Source organism: Thecamonas trahens (assembly GCF_000142905.1).
Source record: "Thecamonas trahens ATCC 50062 unplaced genomic scaffold supercont1.11, whole genome shotgun sequence".
Taxonomy (NCBI): Eukaryota; order Apusomonadida; family Apusomonadidae; genus Thecamonas; species Thecamonas trahens.
The window spans coordinates 15,946-37,428 of record NW_013657669.1 but is presented as its reverse complement, the minus strand read 5'-3'; the positions used below and the strand labels follow the sequence as shown (position 1 = coordinate 37,428).

Here is a 21,483-nt window from a genome sequence, read left to right as displayed (position 1 = left end):
TCCCAATCAAACCTTTCCTCCCATGCTCTCAAGCCTCCATCACCCCACTTTCCCGCATGTGCTTCTCCATCGTCCGAGCTCGTCACCAGCTAGCCATTCGCACCAGTTCCAGCACGTCACCGCCACCACCACCACCACCACGACGACGACGACGACGTCTACCACCGGCGCCACCTCCAACATTACCTCTCTCCCAGCCGTGCCGATATGGCCATGGCTAGTGCTGTGACTCGTGCCTTTCGTCGCATTGAGGGCGCTATCTACAAGGTATGGACGCGACATGATGACTGGGCTGGTGGGCATGACTGTCGTGAGGGGAGGTGAGATGATGGGGGGCGACATGATGGGTGTGATCGTAGTCGTGGTCGTGCCTCGTGAGCGTAGCCGCGATCGTAGTCGTGGTCGTGCCTCGTGGTCGCAGCAATGGCCGTGTCTCGTAAGCGTAATCGTGATCGTAGTCGTGGTCGTGCCTCGTGAGCGTAGTCGTGATCGTAGTCGTGGTCGTGCCTCGTGGTCGCAGCAACCATCATCTACCCACTCACACCACCCCATTCTTAGGATCCTGCAAACCGCGGCATCGGCAAGTGCTTCGTCAACGGTGCGGTTGGAGCGGCGACGACGGCTCTAATCTCGGCTCGTTCCATCCTTCTCACCACGGGATTCTTCATTGCTTCGGTCAATGCTGGCGAGAACGACGGCCCAATCGGCACGGCTGCGCTCGCCCGCGCACTGGCGGGCGCGGGGAAGGACGTCGTTGTTGTCACCGACGACCTCAACCGCCCGCTCGTCGAGGCTGCGCTCGACGCTGCCCTCAGCGAGAGTCGCTCGACAGACGTGGCTCTCGAGATCTACCCGACCCATGACGGCGGCACCGCGTCAAGCGGCGGCGCATCTCCAGAGTGCCTAGCATTCCACACCCACATCCGCGAGACGTACGCCCCAACCGTTGCGGTCGCCATCGAACGGCCCGGGCGGACGCCCGACGGTTCGTACCGCAACATGCGTGCCGGCGACATCTCAGCCGTCACCGCACCCATTGACGCCATGTTCCTCCGCGAACCAGCCTTTGGCTTTGCCTCCTCCTCGCTCACCACCATCGGCGTCGGCGACGGCGGCAACGAAATCGGCATGGGCTCGCCTGCCATCCGCGCTGCCGTCCTCGACGCTGTCCCCGACGCCGACGTCACTGCCACCGTCGTTCCCACCGACATCACCATTGCGACTGGCGTCTCCAACTGGGGCGGCTATGCCCTGGCTGCAGGCGTCGCTGCCCTGACTGCCGCCCCGGGCCTCGCCTTCCCCTCCCACCTCGATCGCGCCGCCATGGACGCCGTCAACGCCGTCGGCGGCGTCGATGGCGTCCGCGCCGCCGTCTCCATGTCTGTCGACGATCTCGACTGGCACGACCACCACAGGCCTCTCCTCGACCATCTTGTCTCCATAGCCACCGACGCCGCCCCACATCCCACCTCGGAGTGAGCGGTAGTGCCACCCAACCATGTGCCGGGCCTGATGCCGGGCCGGTTTTTTCCAACCTATGGAGCCGTAAGCCATTTTTTTTTTTGGCTTCCGGAACTTGTGCGGTTGGCGGGTGCCTGCCCCCCTCGTGGGTCAGCAAAGCGCTTCTCTCGACCCTGGCTGGAGGCTCTCCCCGGTGAGCGAGGTGGCAGACAGATCATGGCCAAAAGTAGACCATACACAAGAGTGGGACCATGTGTCATGCTTCTCAGCCTGCTCACCAGCTTGTTTGTCGCCCCGGTGGCTTCGGGCCCCTCCCCGCTCCGCCTCGCAGCAACCGAACAACGCGGCGTTGTGCCTCCAGTTGGCGGCTTCGCCTCCGGCCTCGTCTCGGCTCCCGTCCTCTCCCCTCTGCTGCAAGCTCTCCCAACAACTAATTGGACGATAGAGTCATGGCTATGGTTTGAGTCGTGGCCTCCCCGTGACCAAGCGCCCTGGTTTGCACTCGCTTCCCCGCGCGCTCCAAGCGTCACTGCCGCCCCGGCTTTGGTTGCTGTGTTTGACACAAGTGGCAATTTGGTTTTTTTCGCCGCTCCGCCTTCCGCCGCTAGCCCGTCCGCTCGCCTCCCCGACATGTCCCACAATCTCAATGGCCTCATCTCGCCGCAATCATGGGTGCATTTCGCTCTGGTCCGCGACGTCTCTGAGCGATCTCTCGCTCTCTTCATTAACGGCCGGCCCGTCGGTGAGGCCGTCGCCTTTGTCGGGCCGTCCGCCGACGTCTCCCGCGCAGCCACGCGCCTTGTCCTTACCCTCCTCTCGTCACCTTTTTCATCTGATGTCTTTCTTGGGAGCATCTTGGAGTTTCGCGTCTGGGGCACTGTCCGCTCGGCGGCTGACCTCGATGGTGCTCAGCTCACCAAGATCACCGGCACCGAACCCGGCCTCACTATATACCTTCCCGCAGACGACGGCGCCGGCTCGTGGCTTGTCGACTCCGGCCCACACGGCATGGATCTCTGGGCCTCGACCGCCGCGCCGTTTGTCGACTCATCTGACGCACGCCCTCCGCTAGCCAATCGCTCTTCCTCGGTCCTCTCGCTTGCGCACGGAAGACACTGCGTTGCAATGCCGATCGCCGAACCTGGCCTGCTCGCGGGCGATATCACCATCCAGTTCTGGCTCCGGCTCTTTGCCTTACCCAGCGCCCCTGCGCCTGCGCCCATTGTTCTGTTTGCTCTGTGCGGACATCCTGGCGGTGGGCCACCCGCTAACTGCCTCGCTGTCCTCGAGCTCGCCATTGATGGCCTCGCGCTAACAATGGAGTCTGGCAACGGATCAGCAACCCGAGTGGTGTTTGCAGGCGCCGTCGATCACTTTGCGAATGGTCTCGGAGCCTGGCACCACGTCGCGCTCGTCCGCTCGTCGCCGCTTCAAACCGCCACACTCTTTTTCGATGGTGTGTTGGTGGCAAACGCTTCCTGGCAAGCCTCGGTTGTCGCTGATGGCGGGGAAGATGCCCAGTTGGTGCTGGGCGCATTGCCCAAACGGCCACACCCAGCCTTGCAGCACTTTTATATGGCCGAGCTTCAAGTTTGGTCCCGTGTACGCTCTCCCGCAGACATCGCTCAGTCGATGATGCGTGCCGGCCCGCCGGCGCCGTACCCACCCTCTCTTCATGCCATTTTCCACTCTCATCGCCAGCACCTCTCGGCGAGCTCGTGGATGCCACCGGGCAAACACCAGCCGCGACTACCCAGCCTCCGGCCTTTGCGCGTCCATCGACTGTCGTGTCGTGGAACTCTGGCCTCTCCTCGCCCCTTCACAGGTCGTTCAAGCTTGTCCACGCTCCTCCGCCGCCTTTCTCGCCCGAGTTCCCGCGGCTGGAGCCTTCGCCGTCGCCTTCGCCGTCATCGTCCATCTTGCAGCCGCGGCTCGTCGCCGCCGTTGCCCACGACCCCGGCTATGACGACACCGAGATGTCCGAGGGCGACACGCTGACACTCCAGTTTTCATCCGCAACTCACGCACCGCGAGTCGGCTCAGCGGCTGCACTCGACGATCTGCTCACCTGCACAACGCCGCCAGCGCTTCCGCACATGCTCTCAGGCTGCCTCGGCAGTCAACTGACCGGAGCGTGGTCGAATGACAACATGACGCTCACCATCACGCTTGGCCCGCAGCCCACCCCCTTGGCGCGGTGCCGGTGCCCGGATGGACGATCTTTACGCCGCGGAGCGCCAAGGCCTTTGGCGGCCCAGCGTCGGACTCGCCAGTGCTCTCCGGCTCGTGGGGCGCAACCCGGGCCAGCGTCGATGTCATCACCTCCGACCACGGCGTGCGGCCAACTTCGATTTTGGCCATCAATGAGGGCACAAGCGTCGTTCTTCTTGTCCAGCTCAGCACGCCGCCTTCGGCAGCCGTCGTTGTCTCGCTTGAGCTCGACCCAAGTGCCAGACCGCTGCCACCGCGTATGCCACATCTCAAGCTCCTCACGCGGACGCTGGTCTTCGATGCAGGCAACTGGAACATGTTCCAGCGGATCATTGTCGAAGCGCCGAAGGACGAGTTTGCCGGCGAGGCGCCGGCACTTGTGGCGCTACTTCTCAGTGTGGCCTCGGCCGACGCTAGCTACATGGCCCTAGCCTCGGACGTCGGGCCCAACGTGGTTTTCTCGGTCACCGACACGACTGTGCCCGGCATTGTGCTTGATCCACTCGCGCGGCCGCCGGACACGCAGCCGCCGATCGGAATTGATAGCACGAGCAGCGTGGTGACTCAAGCCGGCCATGCTCTTTGCACCCGCGTGAGTCTTGTTGCGGCGCCCTGGCTTGCGGATCGTGGGCGCTCGCCGCGGGTCCGCCTCTCACTGGCGGCGTATGTGCCGACTGTTGTGTCCGACGGCATCATCGGCATCGCGGTCAACATCATGCCCGACGCGCTACCGCACCCCCGGTCCATGTCACGTGGGAGAGCGCCACGAGAGTTTTGTCAACCCGGCTTGTTCGCGACGCTGTTGTCAACTTTGGCTACACCGCCGATGTCGGCGCTGGCGTTGCGAGCTGGCGCCACGGCGTCCAAGTGTGCGTGTTGGCGCCGGCCGAGACGGCGCTCTTCAACCCGCTTTCGGCGTTCCTTGTCGGGACGCTCGAGGGCATCGGGACCGACTCGAACGGATACAACGCGGTCGAGAGCGACTTGCGGGAGGCGGCGGGCTTCACCGTACTGCCGGTGGCGTGGCCGTCGGTGGCAGCAACCCGGCCGCGGGTGGCGGCGCTCAGCGGCGCGCAGATCACGCTCATCGGCAACCACCTCACTCCACACATGGAGCTGAGCGTGAGCGACGAGCTGCATCCGGTAGTTCGTGGCAATGTCTCGGGCGACGGGGGCGCGGGCAGGGAGCTCACCTTTGTCACGCCTGCGGTTGGCAATGGGTCGGCGTACCGTGACGTCACAGTCCGCGACGGTCTGACTGGCGCGTTTGCAGTCTACCCTGATCTGTACTTTACGAACGACTGCCCGTACGAGGGCGTCTTTGGCCGCAAGAACGAGTGTTTGGCTTGCCCACACGGTGCTGTCTGCCCTGGCGGCTACCGGCTCTGGCCGCAGGCCGGTTACTGGAACAGTCACGAGAGCGCCGGATTTGTCACCCGATGCTCGGCGCCGGACGATCGGTGCCACGGTGGGAGGCACTCGCGATGCGGGGCAGGCTATGCCGGCCGCGCTTGCGCGATCTGCGCCGGCGGGTACTTTGAGATTGGAGCGACGTGTGTGCGTTGCGGAACGGCGACAATGCTGCTAGCAGCGGCACAGCCGCTGCTGTGGGTGGTGTACATGGTGATCCACGCCGTGGCGCGCGACCGGACGTTAACAGCGTTGACCCAGGCCCAGCTGAGCATGCTCGGTCTGTACCTGGTTGGCCGGTACGCAGTCGGGCTGCTGTCATCGTCGATGACCAACGTGTTTACCGTCCTCGGCGTCCTTGTCTTGGATCCATCCGCGGTCCGGCCCGAGTGCCAGGTCGCCATTGTGTCGCGGTCAATATCGCTCGTTCTACCAATTGTCGCCTCGTGTGGCCGCGCATTCACGCTTGTTGCCATGCACCTTGTACTCGCCAGAACCCTGCCTCATCGACGCACGTTTTACGTGCGGCGGCTTACTCGGTCGCTATGCCTCTTTGGTATGTTGGCGTATGGTCGAGTTGTGGAGGCCGCAGTCAGCACGATGCTGTGCACCCGGGCACAAGCCGAGCATGGACGGGGAGTGTGGGTCCTCGCCTCTGCGCGCGACGTCGAATGCGGCGCGACGACCCATACACCGGCGCTGGTCATTGGAGTGGCGACGGTTGTCGGCTACGGACTTGGATTTCCACTGTGGATGGCGGTCACGCTGCGGCGACTGGATCGAGTCGGACGGCTCTCGCTCATTCTTGCTCTTGCACCGACCGAAAATGCTTCGCCGCTGTCGTCGCCGACGACGCCGTCGGTTCAAGAGGCGACCAAGGGCCGGTCACGATCACCGACAGTTGGGTTTGGTGGCGCGGTGGTGTTGGCGGGGCGAACGCCACGGTGGTCACACCGGTCGTCGCACTCGCGGTCGCGATCAGCGTCGCGATCACGCGCAATTGTTTCGGTGTCAAGCTCGAGGTCGTCGATTGGCCAGGGTAGCCCGAGCGCGTTCTCAAAGTCGTCGTCCAAATCGTCCAAGTCGTCAACATCGACATCGGTACCACATGACAGCAGCTTATCATCGGCGTCGGTCTCGAGCTCGGAGAGCGAGAGCAGCTCGTCAAGGAGTGGGTCACCGACGAGTGCCACGACGAGCCCAACGACAGGAAGCTCGTCAACATCATCAAGTCCAAGCACTGGGACGAGGTCGTCAAGCCTTGACAGCTCGTGCACCGAGCGGCGCCAGCGTGGCTACTACTTGGCAAGCGGGTCGTCGCTCTCGGCCTCGTCAGCCGCGCCCGAGTTTGCGAGCAGGCCACCCGAGTTCGGCTCGAGCGGATCGCTCGCGGCTGGGCTCGGCTCCGAGTTCTCAGAACAGGCGGAGGAACTAGACGGAGTCGAGGCGGAGTATGCAGACGGAGTCATGCCTGTCGTATACATGCAACAGCTGCATGCCATGAACCATGGCATCGATCTGCCGTTTGCGGGAGAGAGCGAGAATGAGGAACTAAGCAACGATCCCGAGACGGCAATCAACACCCGGTTCAATGCATCGTTGACGACCCGCAGCGAGCTCCCAATTGTGGCCCGACGGACGCCGTCTCCGCTGGACGAGTTGATGGCCACTAGCAGCAGTCGCGGCGAGCTAGAGCTGGCCGGCACTCTGGGCATCAAGTCGGAGCGGGCGCGGTATGGATGTCTGTTTGAGCTCTTCCGCTACCGCAGCAGGTATGGAGCCGTGGCCGAGATGTGTGAGGTATTTTTCTTGGCGGCGACCCTTGCAGTGCTTGGCAACGCGCCGTTGGCGCAAGCATGTGTTGGCGGAGGCATGTTGTTGATGGGAGCAATGTGCTGGGCGGCTGCGCGGCCGTTTCCGTCGGCGAGTGGCAACACGATCGAGTTCGGGATGCGGGTGATGGGCGCGATTGTGGCTGGTCTCGGCCAGGCGGTCCGCTGCGGGCCACTTGCCGAATGGCGCGGTGCGGTGAGCGACTCGGTCGCGCTCTGCCTGCTCGGCGGCGTGCTCGGCGGATCCGTGGTCGCGGGCTGCTGGGCGGTACGGAGCCACGTGAAGCGCAACAGCGGCGACAACGGCGACACGAATTTGTCGAGCGCCAGGACAGCTCCAGGAGGCACGAGCATGGAGTCAATGACAGGGAGTGAGGGGCGTCAGTCGCTGGCCATGCTCTCACAGTCCCAGGCACAGGTGCGCATCTCGGACGTGCACTTGCTGCCGCGCGTCTCGTCTCTAGCATCGGTGCGGAGCAACGGGTCGTACTCGTCAGCTGGTACGCCGACCTCACAGCGGTCGCCAGCCAAGGCGGGTGGAGTAGGGCGGGGCCTGTCGCGCGTCGTGTCGTCTACCGAGATATCGATGTCGCGGTCACGCACATCGTCACGGATCATGGTGCCGGGTACCGCCTGTGAGTTCGGGGAGCAGATGCTGTCAGAGCCGATGGATGCCGGCGCGGCGCCAAAGAGCATGATGGGATCGCGAAGCGAGCCGCGGCTGGTGCGGATGGTTCGCGAGTCGCGGATGCAGCGAGCGAGGGCATCGCCTAGAAGCGGGCGGACGTTGTCGGCGTCTGAAGGCGTCCAGCGGTTGTCAATGCAGACATCCCAGACTCGCCGCAGCTTGCGCAAAGCGCTCAAAGCGGTGGCTGGGCCGAGGAAGACTCGATCGCGTCCGGCGTCGCCTACGGCTGCCGCGTCGCTGACATCGCCGCAATCGCGTGCGACATCGCCGGCATCCCCGATCGAAAGCCGGCGGCGGATCTCGTTCTCGCCCTTGGCTCGCGACGTGGAGTCGCAGTCACGCAGCCGCAAGGCGTCGCGGTCCCAGTCTCGCTCTGGGTCGGGCTCGCGATCGCGCCAGCAAGCACTCAATCCCGTCTCGCTCCCCAACTCTCGATCGGCATCACCGGTACGAATGGGTCTCGGTGTTGATGATGCACAGTTGTAATGTTTAGAATAATAGCTGATGGGAGTGGTTCATGGCCGTCGAGGCAGAGCGAGCAGAGAGCGCGAGGATGGGGCTGGGGCAATCGACAATGCTCATGGCTGATGTATGAGTAGTATGGAATGTGATGGCCGTGTGATGTAGGGTGTCGGGGTCGGGGATGAGGATGTAGGCGAGCTAGAGCGAGTAGGGTGGGGCCGGGGGCCGGAATGAGTGTGCGTCGGCGGGGGCGCTTTGGTACCCGGTCACTCGACTCGCAATTTGAGCCGCCGTTCGTCCAGCGTTCGGCTCGTGAATGTCTTCTCAGCCGCCACCCCCGTACACGCCGAGCGAAGTGCACGAGGAGGAAGGCAGAGACGCTGCACGTGGTGATATGGCAGATGGTGAGGGTGTGTCGCGAGTGGATGCGGACGAGCTGGTGGCTACTGTGGCTGCTGAGCATCGTGGACAGCTGGCGAGGTGGGTGGAGAGCTGGCGTGCGACGGAGGTGGCTGTGGCGTACGGCACGGCGATGGCATGGAAGGAGAAGGCGCTACGGTTGCCCAAGTGGGCGCTCCCGCTCATTGTTGCTGCTGGTGATGGCATCTGCATGCGATTCAACCACACGGCTGGTCACGGCTGCACGGGCGGTGATCGATGCACGTATCGGCATGCTTGCTATCTCTGTGGGAGCGATGACCATGGGGCGTTCTTTGTCGACGACAACAACGTGAGCAAGTGCAGCATGCTCCGGGCAATTGAAGCCGGCGCGGCGGCAGTGGGCTTGCCGAAGCTTGATCTGGCGGAGGATGTGGCCGGGTATCCGCTGCGACGCGGGCGGCGGGGCCTGTGCGGTAAGATCGCGTTTGGCGGCGGGCCTGCATCGGAAAGAGCGGCAGAAGCGGCAGCCCATGCGACGGGCGCGGCGCGGGCCTGCAGCCACGGGCCGACTATGTGGTGGAGTGGCCACTGGTGCTCAAGTTGATCAAGCGGAGCAGAGCTCGGCGAGTTGTGCTTGTGGACGCAGACCACCATCGCTACATGATCGACCAGCTACTCAACCGCGAGGTGTACGAGCGTAGCTCGACGTTTGTGGTGCTATTTATGGGACACACGCTGTGGGAGACACATCGTGTACGGCCGCTGTGGGAGCGCGAGGTGTGGGGCGGGAGGCGGAAGCCGCGGGTCCCGAGCTGGGTTGTCCCGCTCCCGACGCGGATCATCAGCAAGGACGCGGCTGACACAGAGATGACAGCAGCGGCTACGCAACTTGCGCTACGGTTCCAGTCGAGCGATGCCAGGTTTACACTAGTCTCGAACGACGGATTTGTGTACTCACTGGCTCACCTGATGCGGAGCTGGTACAAGCGCGAGGTGGAGGTGCTCAACGCGTTTGACCCACTGGAGCTGGGCTTGCCTGCGGCACGTGCTGGAACGTGTTCTGTGCGCGAGTTCATGGCTGTGGCAGCGAGCGCGGCGCGGGCCGGCGAACATGCGACGACGCGGCTACGGACAGTGCGCGACGACGAGCTTGTCTCTGCGTTTGTGGCGGCGTTTCCTGCTGTGGCTGCTGACGAGTCGCGGCTGGGCCTGCTGCTGGGCGATGCACAGGAGCTGCGATGGCTGGTGCGCGTGGCGGAGGCGAGCCCGCCAAGTTTTGCGCTGACCGAGATGGGCGAGGCTGCTGTGGTTCACGCACCGTCGGACCGTGTTGGCAACGCCGAGCTTGTGGCGAGCGTGGTGCGGCGTGTTGGTGGTGGCGAAGCGGTGTCGATCACCGACGTGCGGACGGCACTGGCGGGCGAGCAGCCCGATGTGGTACACTCCATCGCGCGGAATCGGCTGTTTGTGGATGACGCACTCAACGTCGGTGCCGTCGAGCGGGTCGACTCGATCAAGCTCCGGGCTGTGGGCGAGGGTGGGCCTGGGCCTGTGCCCTCACCGTCGTCGCTGGTCGATCCTGCCGCTGGTGCAGGCGAGAGGAGACACGGAGAGCGACGACAGCGCGGGAAGAAGCCTGGTCGGGGCTACACGTGCTTCAATTGCGGAACGCATGGCGGAGGCGAGGATTCGCACTGGGCGAAGCTCTGTCCGCAACCCAAAGCTGCAGTTCCGTCGGGCGGCTACGTGTGCCAGTGGTGCTCAAGAGTCGACGAGCACTGGGCGGACGATTGCAGCGAGGGACCTAGCGCGGCATCGTCCAGCGACAATGGGCGGCGGAGCGACCGGAGTCGATCGCGTGGCGGACGGGGTCGCCGCCGGGGCCGAGGCCGAGGCCGGGGTCGTGGCTGTGGCCGTGGCGGTGGAGGCGATCGAGGCTGGCAAGCAAGTAGCTGGGAAGGATGGGGCGAGGCGATCCACGAGTGGATTCATAGCCATGGGTACGGGCATGGGCACGGTCACGGTCACGGGCACGGTCACGGGCACGGGTATGGGCACGGTCACGGGCACGGTCACGGACACGGCTGGCATGGGCGTGGTCGCGGCTGGCATGGGCGGGGGCGCGGATGGCACGGCCGAGGAAGAGGAGACGAAGGGGCAAGTGGAGGATTCGAGAATGACATTGATTGAAATGTGCAAGCCGAGAGCGATGGCGATGACTCGCACCCAGCACTGCAGTCATCGCTCCGCAACATCGTGAGCCTCGGGAGCCGTGTCGGTCACGAGCGGGGAGGGGGGGGGGGGGGGGCTTCCCACGGACACTTCCAAGGACGCAGAGACGGCACCCACTGACACGTGACTCTGGCAAGTATGAAGACAACTAGGGTGGCGGTGGTTGCTATGGCACTTGCACTTGTGCTTGTGAGCAAGAGCGCGTACGGACGGCTTCAGTGCATGGGCGAGGGCGGCAATGCGGTGGACTGGTGGGCAGCGGTGAAGACACCCATCGAGTCTGCTTCCAACGATCCCAACGTGGCGACGGGAACGGCATACGCCTACACGGATGCTGTGATGAATGCAAAGTCGCTGGTTCTCACCGGCGAGTCGCTGGCTACCGACAAGTCGTCATCGCTTTGGTCGACACTGGCCCAGGTCTATGGCTCGTCGCAGAACTCTGTCGGCTACATGATGTTCAACGATGAGACGCCATCAGGCGCCAAGTCGGGTACCAAGGCTCACCAGAAGGGCGTGGTGGCGTTTGATGGCGATGGAGGCTTTTGGCTCATTCACTCGGTCCCGCGTTTCCCCAACACGTACGCCGATGGCTACGAGGGCTTCCCCGCAAACGAGGACAAGTACGGGCAGAGCTTCCTCTGCATCTCGTTCTCGCTCAGCTCGATCAACGATGTTGGTGCCCTGCTCTACATGTCTCGGCCGAACGTTTACGACTCGAACCTCCCGTCGTCGTTCAACCTGCCGAACATCGCTGCTGTCATTGCCGGCGACTACAACTCGACTGCCGGCTACGTTGTCAAGACCATGACCTCGGTCGGCGGCGCCCAGTTTACTGCCTTTTCCAAGAACCGCCAATGGGACATGGATCTGTACGAGGATCTCGTGGCGCCGACTCTCGGCTCGGACCTGTACGTGGAGAGCTGGCAGAACGGCGTGGGCAAGCTCCCGACCTACTGCCGCCCACAGTACCCGTACAACGTGTACAACATCGCCACCATGGCTGTCGGCACGCCGTCTGGCGGCGAGATCATGTGGAAGGAGACCCAGGACCACTCCAAGTGGGCCGTCACCGTCACCGATCAGTTTGTTTGCATTGGCGGCATCAACCGGCAGCACGGCCAGCGGGTTCGCGGCGGCGGAACGCTCTGCCACAACTCGCCGTCGCTCTTTGCCGCTTTTAACTCGTCGATCCAGACCATCGAGCCGTGCCAGTAAGATGACGAGCGGTGTGCGCTCTGCGGGTAGCGCAGGAGCAGTCGCTGCGTTTTCCCCATCCGCGCGTTTGCCTGTAAATGTTGCGCCGCTTGCTGTTTACTCGTCGCCGGCCTCGTCGCCGGCCACCATGTCTGCGCCCGCCTTGCGCGTGAGGGTGAAGACCACGATCTCGCCCGAGTCCTCAAACGAAGTGGCGTGGACAGGAGTGTAGTCAAAGTGCGGCGCCATGAGCTTCTCAAAGTACGCGTCGGTGCCCGGCCAGCGGCGCTCGTGGCAAAAGAGCAGCTGCGGCGGAGTCGGCCCGCTGGTCAGCGCCAGCAGCGTGTGCTGCAGCTCTTTGAGCGCTGTGTACGTCACATCTGTGCCGAGGATGAGGTCAAAGTCACCGAGAGCAGCGAGCTGGTTGTCGCCGTCCGGGCCCCAGTCGAGCTGGGCGGCGCTCACGCGATTTTGGAGCTTGTTGAGAGCAATCTGGTCACGTAGCATTGCGATGGCCGGCTCCTGGTCGGTGAGCACGACGGTTGCGCCGAGCGCCGCCGCCACCATGCCGGTCAGCCCGGTGCCGGAGCCAATCTCGAGCACCGACTTGCCTTCGAAAGCGGCGCTGCCCATGTCGGTCACCATGTACTCGCAGAGAGCACGGGCGGCGTTCCAGATAACACCGGCCACATGATTCTCGCCATCAAGCGTCGGCCGCCGCTCGATGGAGATGACCACCGGCTCGGACGCGTCTTCGCCAAAGGCGTAGGGAAAGACGCCCGGCGAGGCATCGACTGCCCCACGGATCGAGCCCGATCCTGACTTGGGCATCGGTCCACCCTCGTACAGTCCCGAGTAAACGCTCTTGTCGGGATTGACAAATCTCGGCGAGAAGACGGCGGCGTCCGACCCAGTCTCGCCACCATCGACGACATACCCGATGACCTGCGGACTCCTGGCGGAGCGGAGGAAGGAGCTGCCGTATCCACCCATACCTCCATACGGCATGATGTGGGGCAGAGTCTGGTAGGCCTGCATCTGATGCGCAACATGATTCGAATGATGATGTTGTTGAGGGTGATACCGGGCAGATCCATAGCTGTACCCGTAGCCGTGGCCGGGAGCGGCAACTGATGCGGAGGAGCCCCTGAGGCTGCCGCGGTTTCGGCGACTCGCGTGCGACGACCAATGCGACGGCGTGGCGTTGGCCATGTGCATGTTTCTCCATCCATACCCAGATGCAGCGTAGTAGAACATGTCGTCTAACGCTCGTGTGGAGGGGTGGAGTGGTTGTCGATGAGGTGCGAGCCAGTGGGATGTGGGGGGGGGGGGGGGAGGGTGGTGTCGGGCGGTGGTGTTGCAAGTTTCCGGCGTGACGGGTGAATGACATCACGCGTCACGGCGACTGCAAACGTTAGGAGACCAAATATTTTGAAGGGTCAAGAAGCACAAGCTGTCATGCTGACTAGTCTTCGTACGAGAACGACGGCACGGTGGCTGGCTTGCGGCGACGGACGCGGCGGCGGCGGCGCAAGCGACGGTGTCGTGGGCGTAGAGGCGTGCAGGATGAGGTTGATGAGACAGCGAGGGAAAAGCCATGCGATGATGATGAGGCGGTCGGCGGCGGCGAGGATGAGGAAGGCGACGACGACGATGACGACGACGCGGCCGCCGACGACGACGATGCCGGGGTCATGGAAGAGAGGGTCGACGCAGGAACGGGCGGCGAGCCACTGGAGAGTAGTGCGTGGAGGTGTGCATTGTCAGCGGCCCACTCGAGAGGCGACTCACCCGTGTTGGACGGGGCGTGGATGTCTGCGCCGGAGGCGAGGAGCACCGCGGCCATTTCGAGGTGGCCGTTGTCGGCGACGTAGTGCAGCGGGGTGAGACCGTGCATGTTGCGGGCGTTGACGTCTGCGCCTAGGCCAAGGAGCGCCGATGCGATGGGGACGTGATTGTCAAGGGCGGCAAAGTGAAGGGCTGTGCCGACGCCCGGCGGCGCGTCACAGCGTGCGTGGACATCAGCTCCAAGCGAGAGGAGGACTTCGATCTCGTCCTCGTTGTTGCGACCGGCGAGGAGGCCGACAAGTGCGTAGTGCAGCGGCGTGGCGCCTGTCTCGTCAGACGCGTTGATGTCACGTTCGCATATACGGCCGCCCGAGAGGAGCATAGCTACGATGGCGTCACGGTTGCGACCGACCGCGAGGTGGAGAGGGGTGAGCCCGCCATGGCCGGCGGCAGTTGCGGGCGCACCGGCCTCGAGCAGCAGTCTTACGAGAGGCACCGACCCGAGCTCCACAGCGGCATGTAACGGAGTGTCGCCCTGGCTATCACGCGCGGCGACATCAGCACCGGCACGGACGAGGTCCGTGGAGATGGCCTCCATGCCGGCGCGGACGGCAGCGTGGAGCGGGGTGGCCCCGGTCGACGCCAGCCGCGGCGAGACCTCGATGGCTGGCTGGGCAAGAAGGGCCAGGACCACGTCGCGGGCGCCACCGTCGACTGCCCAGTGCAGTGGGGTAGCGCCGTGTGCAGTGGTAGCGTTGGGCGCAATGGCAGGATGTGCGAGGAGGAGAGCAGCCACATTGGCATGGCCCATTTCGGCCGCCCAGTGGAGGGCGGTGACGCCCTCTTCGTCAGGTGCGTTGGGATCAGCGCCGAGGCCGTTGGTGTCAAGAGCACGCTTGACAACATCGGCGCGTCCTTCAGCAGCGGCACGCCGGAGAGCGGCGTGGATCTCGTCGGTGGGCGCAGCGTCCGCGGCAGCAGCAGCGGCAGTGTACGAGACTTGGGACCTGCTCAGCAGCGCTTGAACATCTGGGCGCTTGGCGTATTGATCCGGCGTGTTGCCGAGTGCATCACGGGTGTTTGGTGACGCGCCGGCGTCAAGCAGAGCGGCGACCGCCCGGGTCTGCGACTCAAAGACCGCCAGATGGAGAGCTGTCCGCCCGTCGGAGTTGACTGCGTCAGGAAAGGCACCAGCAGCGAGGAGGGAGTGGACGAAAGAGTCGAGGCCTCCACCGGCGGCCCACATCAGCGCGGTCCACCGTGCGTTGTCGGGCGCGTCGACGGCGACTCCGTCCTGGGCTAGCAGCGCATCAAGCATGCCAGCGGCAGCGGCACGGTGTGTGAGCGATGGGGCAGCCATCCGGGCGGTGACAACCCAGTGGATCGGCGCTGAGCCGTCGGGCGCACGAACATTGGGCGAGACGCCCGCATCGAGGAGGGCGACAAAGGTTGCGAGCTCGCCGGCATCGACTGCGGCTCGCAGTGCAACAGCGCCCGAGCCCTCGAGTTTGGGCGCGAGGAGTTTGAGCATGGCCGAGACGCGCGAGTGCAAGTAGCTCAGAGGAGTGGCCAAAGTCCGGTCGGTGGTGCTCGGGTTGGCACCAGCCGCCATTAGCGCGGCGACGGATGGAACGTGTAGATGAGCAGTAGCAGCGTGGAGCGGGGTGCGGCCGTCGTTGTCGGCATCGCTCACGGAGGCACCGGCCTGCAGCAAAAGGTCAACCACTTGTGTGCGGCCCTCGGCAGCAGCGAGGCTGAGCGCAGTGCGGCCGTCGTGGGCGCGGGCGGCGGTCGACGCGCCGTGTGCAAGAGCCTCGGTCACGATGTCAGTGTGACCAAAGTACGCCGCCCAATGGAGCGCAGTGAAGCCGGCGGCATCGACGGCGGCGAGCGCCAGTGTACGGTCGTTGGCTGTTGGCGCTGACGCCAGGCAGGTCTTGAAGGCGAGAGTATCGCCAGCCCGGGCAGCGTCAAGCGCCGACGAAGTACCTACGCTCGAGCCGAGTCGAACTGCACCCGACTCGGGCGCCAGCAAGAGCGAGATCGACTCGGCCTCTAGCGCGGCAAGGTCAGCTGGAGTCTGGCCAGCAAGATTCGGCACGTCTGCGAGGAGGCCGGCATCGAGCAGGAGCTGGACTAGGGCAGCCTTGGGCTTGGTCGGCGATGGCGCTGCCGCCATGTGGAGGACCGAGTTGCCGCGGTGGGTAGCAATGTCGATGCGGACGTCAGCATCGAGAAGGGCGGCAACAACGTCGAAATGGCCCTCCCACGCCGCCATATGGAGCGGCGTCCTGCCGAGATTATCAGGCGCGTTCTTGGCGTACTCGGCGCTACCGACCGATGCATCGAGGAGCAGCCGAGTTGCCGGCAGGTGGCCGGCGGCGGCGGCGAGGTGCAGCGGCACAACGCCGGCATGTGAGACGCAATTGACAGTAGCGTGATGGCCGAGCAAGTAGTCGAGGACATCGACGTGGCCGCCGCTGGCGGCAAAGTGCATGGCGGTGACGCCGTCGGCATCAGCCACACCGCAATCGACATGCTCGACCTCGACGAGGCTGCGAACGACGTCAAGGGCACCAACCTGTGCAGCCGACCACAGGCGAAACTCGGGCGAGCCAGCATCAGCGCCAAGCACGTTCCGGCGACTAGTATCGGCGTCCGTGAGCTCGCGACCGAGCGCGGCAGCGAGAGCATCTCTCTGCTTCACGCCGCCGCGCAGGGCGCAGTCCATGGGAGAGGCACCATCAGCGTCCCGGACACGCACATCAGCACCAGCGGCAATGAGCCGGGCAACAACATGAGACGCACCTGCAAATGCAGCTGCATGGAGAGGGGTACGGCCGTCCGAGTTGCGGGCATTGACGTCGGCGCCAGCAGCGATGAGTGCGTCGACGATGAGATGCGAGTGTGGATGCTTTGAAGCGGCAGCGAGATGAAGAGGAGTAACACCAGCACGAGATGGTAGAGACACATACGCCCTCACCACAGGATACTGTAGCAGTGTCGTGACCAGATCATGTCCTCCATTCCCGGTCGATGCCCAGTGGAGGAGGCTCAATCCGTTGGCGTCCTTGGTTGCTGCTGCAGATGGGTGAGTAGAAAGGATTTGTGAGACTCGCCCAAGGTCGCCGGCTTTGGTGGCATTGAGTGCTGCGAGAGAAGCCATGGACGGTGGTGGGGTGGGGTGAAGTGGAGTGGTAAGGGTGTGTGTGGTTGGTGTGGCGGTGGTCGGCTGGCGGGCGGCAGGCGAGAGCGGGTGGACAGCGTAGCGTGTTTGGGGTTTACAAGCTACGCGTTGGTGAGGGTACCGAGGACGGCAAGGAAAGAAGTCATGAGCTGGCCATTCGAGGTGAGAAGGATGATGGGTGGGGTGGACGGCGCCTTGATGAGCACCTTGTGCTCGCCCTCAATGAACATGCCGATCGGCTTGATCATGGTGTCGCTGGTGAGCGAAACAGTCTTGGGCGGGCTGCCGTCGGTTGGCGCAATGTCGAGATGGGCAGAGAGCGGAAGGTCAGCCACGCCCGAGTCGACGGCAATGGCCTTGACAGTGCACGGGATTGGCTCGCTGCCGATGGGCGCGAGGCTGAGCTCGTCAGAGAAGAGCGTAGTCGAGACTGGGGTGGGCGGCCGGAGGCGTGCCTCGGGCTCGGGCGGAAGAGCACCCATCGAAGACGGGTCTTCATCATCAGAGACGTTGGCTGCGGGTGGCGTGGTAGGGCGGACCATGACAGGCGTGGCGTCACCCGAGTACGAGTAGTGAAACGAGATGTCATCGTTAAGGTCGGCGCCATCAGTGGAGTCGTGTGCTGCGGGTGTGCCCGGCGACGGCGCGGTCGGCAGCGTCCGCGACGGCAAGGCGTGTGTGGTAAAGTCGGCCGCCCCTGCGTTCTCAATGGCGTCGACCCAGGCGTCGCGGGTCAAGATGTTGTCTGCAAAGACAATGTAGGGGGTGGGAAGCGCAGCGTTCTTGAGCACAAACTTAATCTCGCCGATGGCCTCGCCGATGACCTTGACAGCGGTGCTCCCGTCGTTCACGGGAAGGGAGAAGAGAACGGCGGGAAGGCTGGGTGCGCCCGCCAGCGGCTTGGCGTCATACGCGGTGAGCACGCCGTCTACAAGGACTGCCCAGGCGGCGAGCGGCGGCTCTGTCGTGCCGAGCCGCCGGAACGAGAGGTGCGACGCAAGGTCGGTACCTGAAAAGTCAAGCACTTCGTCATTCGGGAGCGGCGACGGGTGCGAGATGGATAGTGACGAGACTGGTGAGGTCAGAGCCGATGGTGAAGGCGGACGCGGTGACGGGGCACGTGGCGGAGGCGTGTGTCGGGCCGGCGATGGCGAACCGTAAACAGGCGCAGCCGCCGCGGCCTGCATCGTGGCCAGCTGGCGCCGAAGCGCAACAATGGTAGCGTCCTGGTCACGGACAGTGGCCTTGAGCTCGGCGTTCTCGGCCAAGATGGAGGCAAGGCTGGTGGCAGACGACGGAGGGGCGCTAGACTCAAGAGGCGGCGGAAGCTGGTTGGCGGCGGTGCGGCGGCGGACCTCGGCTTCGATACGGGCCGTGATAGTCGCCTCCAGTGACGACCGCATCGTGGCCATCAGGCGCGAGACGTGCTGAAGATGAGGCGAGCCGACAGGCGAGGTCGACGACGCCGACCGCTTCTTGCGGCGCTTTTTGCGGGTCGAGCTCGGCGAGCGTGTAGGCGAGCGGCTGACTGGGAGCTGTGGTGTGTCTGCGAGCCGCTCGAGAACAGTCACGCGGTTGCGGCGAACAAAGGTGGCGCAGCCGGGAAGCGCACGAAAGTAGCGGATGTCCGCAACCTTGCCATCGCCCTTGTCCTGTTCTGGCGCGTCGGTCTCGAGCCCGACCCAGACACCGGGCTCAAAGTGCGTGGCACCGACAAAGCGAACAGTGCCAAAGACGTGTCCAGTAGCCAGTTTGGCGACCACCCGGTCACTGATGACAGGCTCACGGGCGCTTGCCACGTACTTTGTCGTCGACGTGGGAGTAGCGGGCGTGTCTGTTGAGTTGACAACCAATGGCGTGGCAGGAGTAGCCGGTGCAATCGATGATCCAGGTGAAGGGCGGCGTTTGTCCAGGCGACGTTTGTCTGAGCGACGCTTGTGCGAGCGACGCTTGTGCGAGCGACGGCGACGAGAGCTGCGACTAGTCTTTGCACGGCGACCAGTCGAGCGGCGTGACCGTGACGACGGGCGAGGGAGCGGTCGCTGCTTGCGGCTGCGGGATGGCTTGCTGGTCGCGACAGACTGCTTTGAAGGCGATGCGCGGGATGGCGTGGGCGAGTGTGGCGAGTGTGACGAGCGTGATGGCTTGGACGCGCGCGATGAGCGCGATGGCTTGTGGCGGACGGTAGCTTGCGAGGGGCGGCGCTTGGCAAGGTACTCACGCTGTTTGTGAGCTCGAATGGCGGGCTCTGCGAGCTTGCTACCACGTGGAGGCGTATGGACAGGGGCTTGAGCATTGTCTGACGTCGACGACAGCGTTGTCCATCCGTCTGACATGGACATGGACATGCTGGTGCCGTTGGCCCTCTCCCCGCTGGCGTCGAGTGCTCTGTCGGTTGGCGTGTTGCTTCTTGTTCAACGATTGGCGAGAGCGATGATGGCGAGAGCGATGACGGCGGGGATCGATGATGGCGGCTATGAAGGAGGCGGCGAGTATGGGGGGGGTAGTGGGGTGGGGATGGGGGCGATGGTGGTGCTGTTGTACTCTTGCTCGGTTGGCGGCTGGTGCGGGGCAAGACAGAGCGGATCGGCGCAACGGACGGCTATGATCAGCAGGCCAGAGACTGCTACACATACTACACATAGGTGCACACGTGTACACACGCGAGTGCTTGTCTTTGATGGAAAATGTATGTGCTGCGGCTCACTCGATGGGTCTGATGAGGTGAGGACCCGGCAGCTGGCATCACTCGTCTGCAGCTTCGACATGGCGTCTCGCAAGCGGCGCCGGGATGTGTTTGAGGGCGGAGTGGGCGAGTTTGAGGATGCGGGAGGACAGAAGCGGCGGATGCTGTTCAAGCGGACCGAGAACATCACCAAGCAGTTCTCCAAGCTGTGTGAAAAGGTATGCCTTGGCTGTAGTGGGTGCATGTCCCGCAGCGACCGAGTGCTGGAGTCGGTCAGGATGGATGAGAGCTGGATCCGATGGGCAGTGCGGGTGGCAGCGGCGGAGGAGGACGGTGGCATAGCAAAGGCAGTGAGTTGAGGATGCGAGAGGATGTGACTGACCTAGGGAGATGTCTTTTGATGGATGTAGTTTATCAAGCACCGGGCAGAGGTGGCGATGTTTGTCTCCAAGGAGGAAGTGCTGAGTAACCTGAGGCCGTTAGTGGAGGGCCACCCGCGGTGGGAGTGGTTTCTGGGCGACGAGTCGACGGCGCTCTTCCGTGACGTCGATGAGGTTGTTCGCAAGTTTATCAACGTCCTCACGCCCATGGCAACTGTAGAGGAGAAGGCGTTGAAGGATGGCTCGGCTCGCCGGGCGTCGGATCACCCGCGCTCGCCCATTGCGATGCTCACCGCGTGGCGCAAGAACGTGGGATCGGCCAAGCAGCGCAAGGCCGCGCGCGCCCGCGAGCGCCGCTTCCTGGCCAAGATCCGCAAGATCCGCGCCGAGGCCGAAGAGGCCGGCGACGACGCCGATGAAGCCGAGGCTGCCTTCCGCGCCGCCATCGAGGCGGGGCCGTCTGCCGATGCCAGTGGCGCCGGCAAGGGTGATGCCAAGTCCAAGGAGAAGAAGGACAAGAAGAAGGACAAGAAGAAGAAGAAGAAGAAGAAGAAGCAGAAGAAGAAGAGCAAGAAGAAGAGTAAGAGCAAGAGCAAGAGCAAGAGCAAGAGCAAGGCCAAGGCCAAGGCCAAGGACAGCGGCTCAGCATCAGAGTAAAAAGCAGCAGAGTGGCTTTGGTCAGAGCATGACGGTTGGCAAGCAGATGCGGGTGATGGCAAGAGTCAACTCGAGCCCCGACTCGGTGAGCATAGGACTACCTGCGGCGGTATAGATTGGGCCCAGCGCCGCCGCCACATCAGCGTGGTCGGCAAGCGACGCAGGCGTCGAGAATGAGACAAGTGCAAGCGCCGGGGGAGGCAGACGACGGCGACGGCGGCCGCGACTGCGCCGCGACGAGCCTGTACCGGCGCTAACCGAGTCCCCGCTGGCAGCAAACACAAAAAGATCGAGATCGCAAAGACCAAGGCAGTTGCCGAGCCGATGCGCCGAGCGTGGGTCGGAGCCGAGTGCGAGTGAGCCGAGCGGCGCGAGGACAACTGGGTAGCCGAGGACCAAGCCGGAGAAGAGCGGCAAGAGCGCCGGCGAGGGGAGCGAAGAGGCGACACGGGCCAGCAAGGGAGTGGAAGAGGTGGCGGTAAGAACGTCGGCGGCGACGGCTAGGACGGCGTCGAGCGCTGCGAGCCTCTCCGGGTCGTCAACAGCAAGCACAGTTGGCTCGTCGAGCTCCGGCGAGACATCGACAACAACCACAGGGTGGTCAGCAGGCCGGCAGCGCCACAGCTCATCCGCCATTGCAGCCATCTTGTCGCCATCAATGACATACGTCAGACAGTAGCCTGCGTCAGGCTCGGGATCGCTATCAGCAGCTGGCGCGGTGACGGTCAGAACAACGATGCGGATGTCGGCGTCGGCAAGCAGGGTGCAGAGCTCATTTGGGTCACGAATGCCGGTATCCTGTAACAAGCCGCAGCGATGCGGGAGGACTGGGATGGCAAGCGAGTGGCGAAGATTCTCGATGATGTTCTCCGCCGCGTTTGATGAGGTGGTGGTGGCCATGGCGACAAGTG

At 64.0% G+C, this 21,483-nt stretch overlaps 9 protein-coding genes across 9 annotated transcripts; 5 read left to right on the top strand and 4 right to left on the bottom strand.

Moving 5' to 3' along the window:
- Positions 1 to 207: 207 nt before the first annotated feature.
- AMSG_02931 (UPF0317 protein C14orf159) lies at positions 208 to 1,479 on the top strand (the record flags this gene model as incomplete). The annotated part of the gene is made up of 2 exons (XM_013904823.1): positions 208 to 267; positions 559 to 1,479. The coding sequence occupies 2 exons, from the start codon at positions 208 to 210 to the stop codon at positions 1,477 to 1,479; spliced, it is 981 nt and encodes a 326-aa protein (XP_013760277.1).
- Positions 1,480 to 4,782: 3,303 nt separating this feature from the next.
- AMSG_02930 (uncharacterized protein) lies at positions 4,783 to 8,088 on the top strand (the record flags this gene model as incomplete). Its single annotated transcript, XM_013904822.1, has 1 exon — positions 4,783 to 8,088. The coding sequence occupies one exon, from the start codon at positions 4,783 to 4,785 to the stop codon at positions 8,086 to 8,088; it is 3,306 nt and encodes a 1,101-aa protein (XP_013760276.1).
- A 425-nt stretch (positions 8,089 to 8,513) lies between these two features.
- On the top strand, positions 8,514 to 10,655 carry AMSG_02929 (uncharacterized protein). Its single transcript, XM_013904821.1, has one exon. It carries the CDS (start codon positions 9,106 to 9,108, stop codon positions 10,633 to 10,635), a length of 1,530 nt encoding a protein of 509 aa, XP_013760275.1. The 5' UTR covers positions 8,514 to 9,105; the 3' UTR covers positions 10,636 to 10,655.
- A 151-nt stretch (positions 10,656 to 10,806) lies between these two features.
- On the top strand, positions 10,807 to 11,990 carry AMSG_02928 (deoxyribonuclease II family protein). The gene has a single exon (XM_013904820.1). The coding sequence runs from the start codon at positions 10,816 to 10,818 to the stop codon at positions 11,893 to 11,895; it is 1,080 nt and encodes a 359-aa protein (XP_013760274.1). The 5' UTR covers positions 10,807 to 10,815; the 3' UTR covers positions 11,896 to 11,990.
- A 1-nt stretch (position 11,991) lies between these two features.
- AMSG_02927 (uncharacterized protein) lies at positions 11,992 to 12,882 on the bottom strand (the record flags this gene model as incomplete). Its single annotated transcript, XM_013904819.1, has 2 exons — positions 11,992 to 12,829; positions 12,878 to 12,882. 2 exons carry the CDS (start codon positions 12,880 to 12,882, stop codon positions 11,992 to 11,994), a joined length of 843 nt encoding a protein of 280 aa, XP_013760273.1.
- A 457-nt stretch (positions 12,883 to 13,339) lies between these two features.
- AMSG_02926 (uncharacterized protein) lies at positions 13,340 to 16,828 on the bottom strand (the record flags this gene model as incomplete). Its single annotated transcript, XM_013904818.1, has 1 exon — positions 13,340 to 16,828. The coding sequence occupies one exon, from the start codon at positions 16,826 to 16,828 to the stop codon at positions 13,340 to 13,342; it is 3,489 nt and encodes a 1,162-aa protein (XP_013760272.1).
- A 122-nt stretch (positions 16,829 to 16,950) lies between these two features.
- Positions 16,951 to 18,252, bottom strand: AMSG_02925 (uncharacterized protein; the record flags this gene model as incomplete). The annotated part of the gene is made up of 1 exon (XM_013904817.1): positions 16,951 to 18,252. The coding sequence occupies one exon, from the start codon at positions 18,250 to 18,252 to the stop codon at positions 16,951 to 16,953; it is 1,302 nt and encodes a 433-aa protein (XP_013760271.1).
- A 1,352-nt stretch (positions 18,253 to 19,604) lies between these two features.
- AMSG_02924 (uncharacterized protein) lies at positions 19,605 to 20,586 on the top strand. The gene is made up of 2 exons (XM_013904816.1): positions 19,605 to 19,753; positions 19,946 to 20,586. Exons 1-2 carry the CDS (start codon positions 19,616 to 19,618, stop codon positions 20,570 to 20,572), a joined length of 765 nt encoding a protein of 254 aa, XP_013760270.1. The 5' UTR covers positions 19,605 to 19,615; the 3' UTR covers positions 20,573 to 20,586.
- Positions 20,587 to 20,593: 7 nt separating this feature from the next.
- On the bottom strand, positions 20,594 to 21,472 carry AMSG_02923 (uncharacterized protein; the record flags this gene model as incomplete). The annotated part of the gene is made up of 1 exon (XM_013904815.1): positions 20,594 to 21,472. One exon carries the CDS (start codon positions 21,470 to 21,472, stop codon positions 20,594 to 20,596), a length of 879 nt encoding a protein of 292 aa, XP_013760269.1.
- Between the last annotated feature and the right edge of the window lie 11 nt (positions 21,473 to 21,483).

What these genes read in the sequence shown, in the direction of transcription:
- AMSG_02924 (XM_013904816.1), top strand. Translation starts at nt 19,616, where the DNA reads ATGGCGTCTCGCAAGCGGCGCCGGGATGTGTTTGAGGGCGGAGTGGGC. An exon ending in TCTCCAAGCTGTGTGAAAAG is followed by an intron (nt 19,754 to 19,945) that starts GTATGCCTTGGC and finishes TGATGGATGTAG; the next exon opens with TTTATCAAGCACCGGGCAGA.
- AMSG_02929 (XM_013904821.1), top strand. Translation starts at nt 9,106, where the DNA reads ATGATCGACCAGCTACTCAACCGCGAGGTGTACGAGCGTAGCTCGACG.
- AMSG_02928 (XM_013904820.1), top strand. Translation starts at nt 10,816, where the DNA reads ATGAAGACAACTAGGGTGGCGGTGGTTGCTATGGCACTTGCACTTGTG.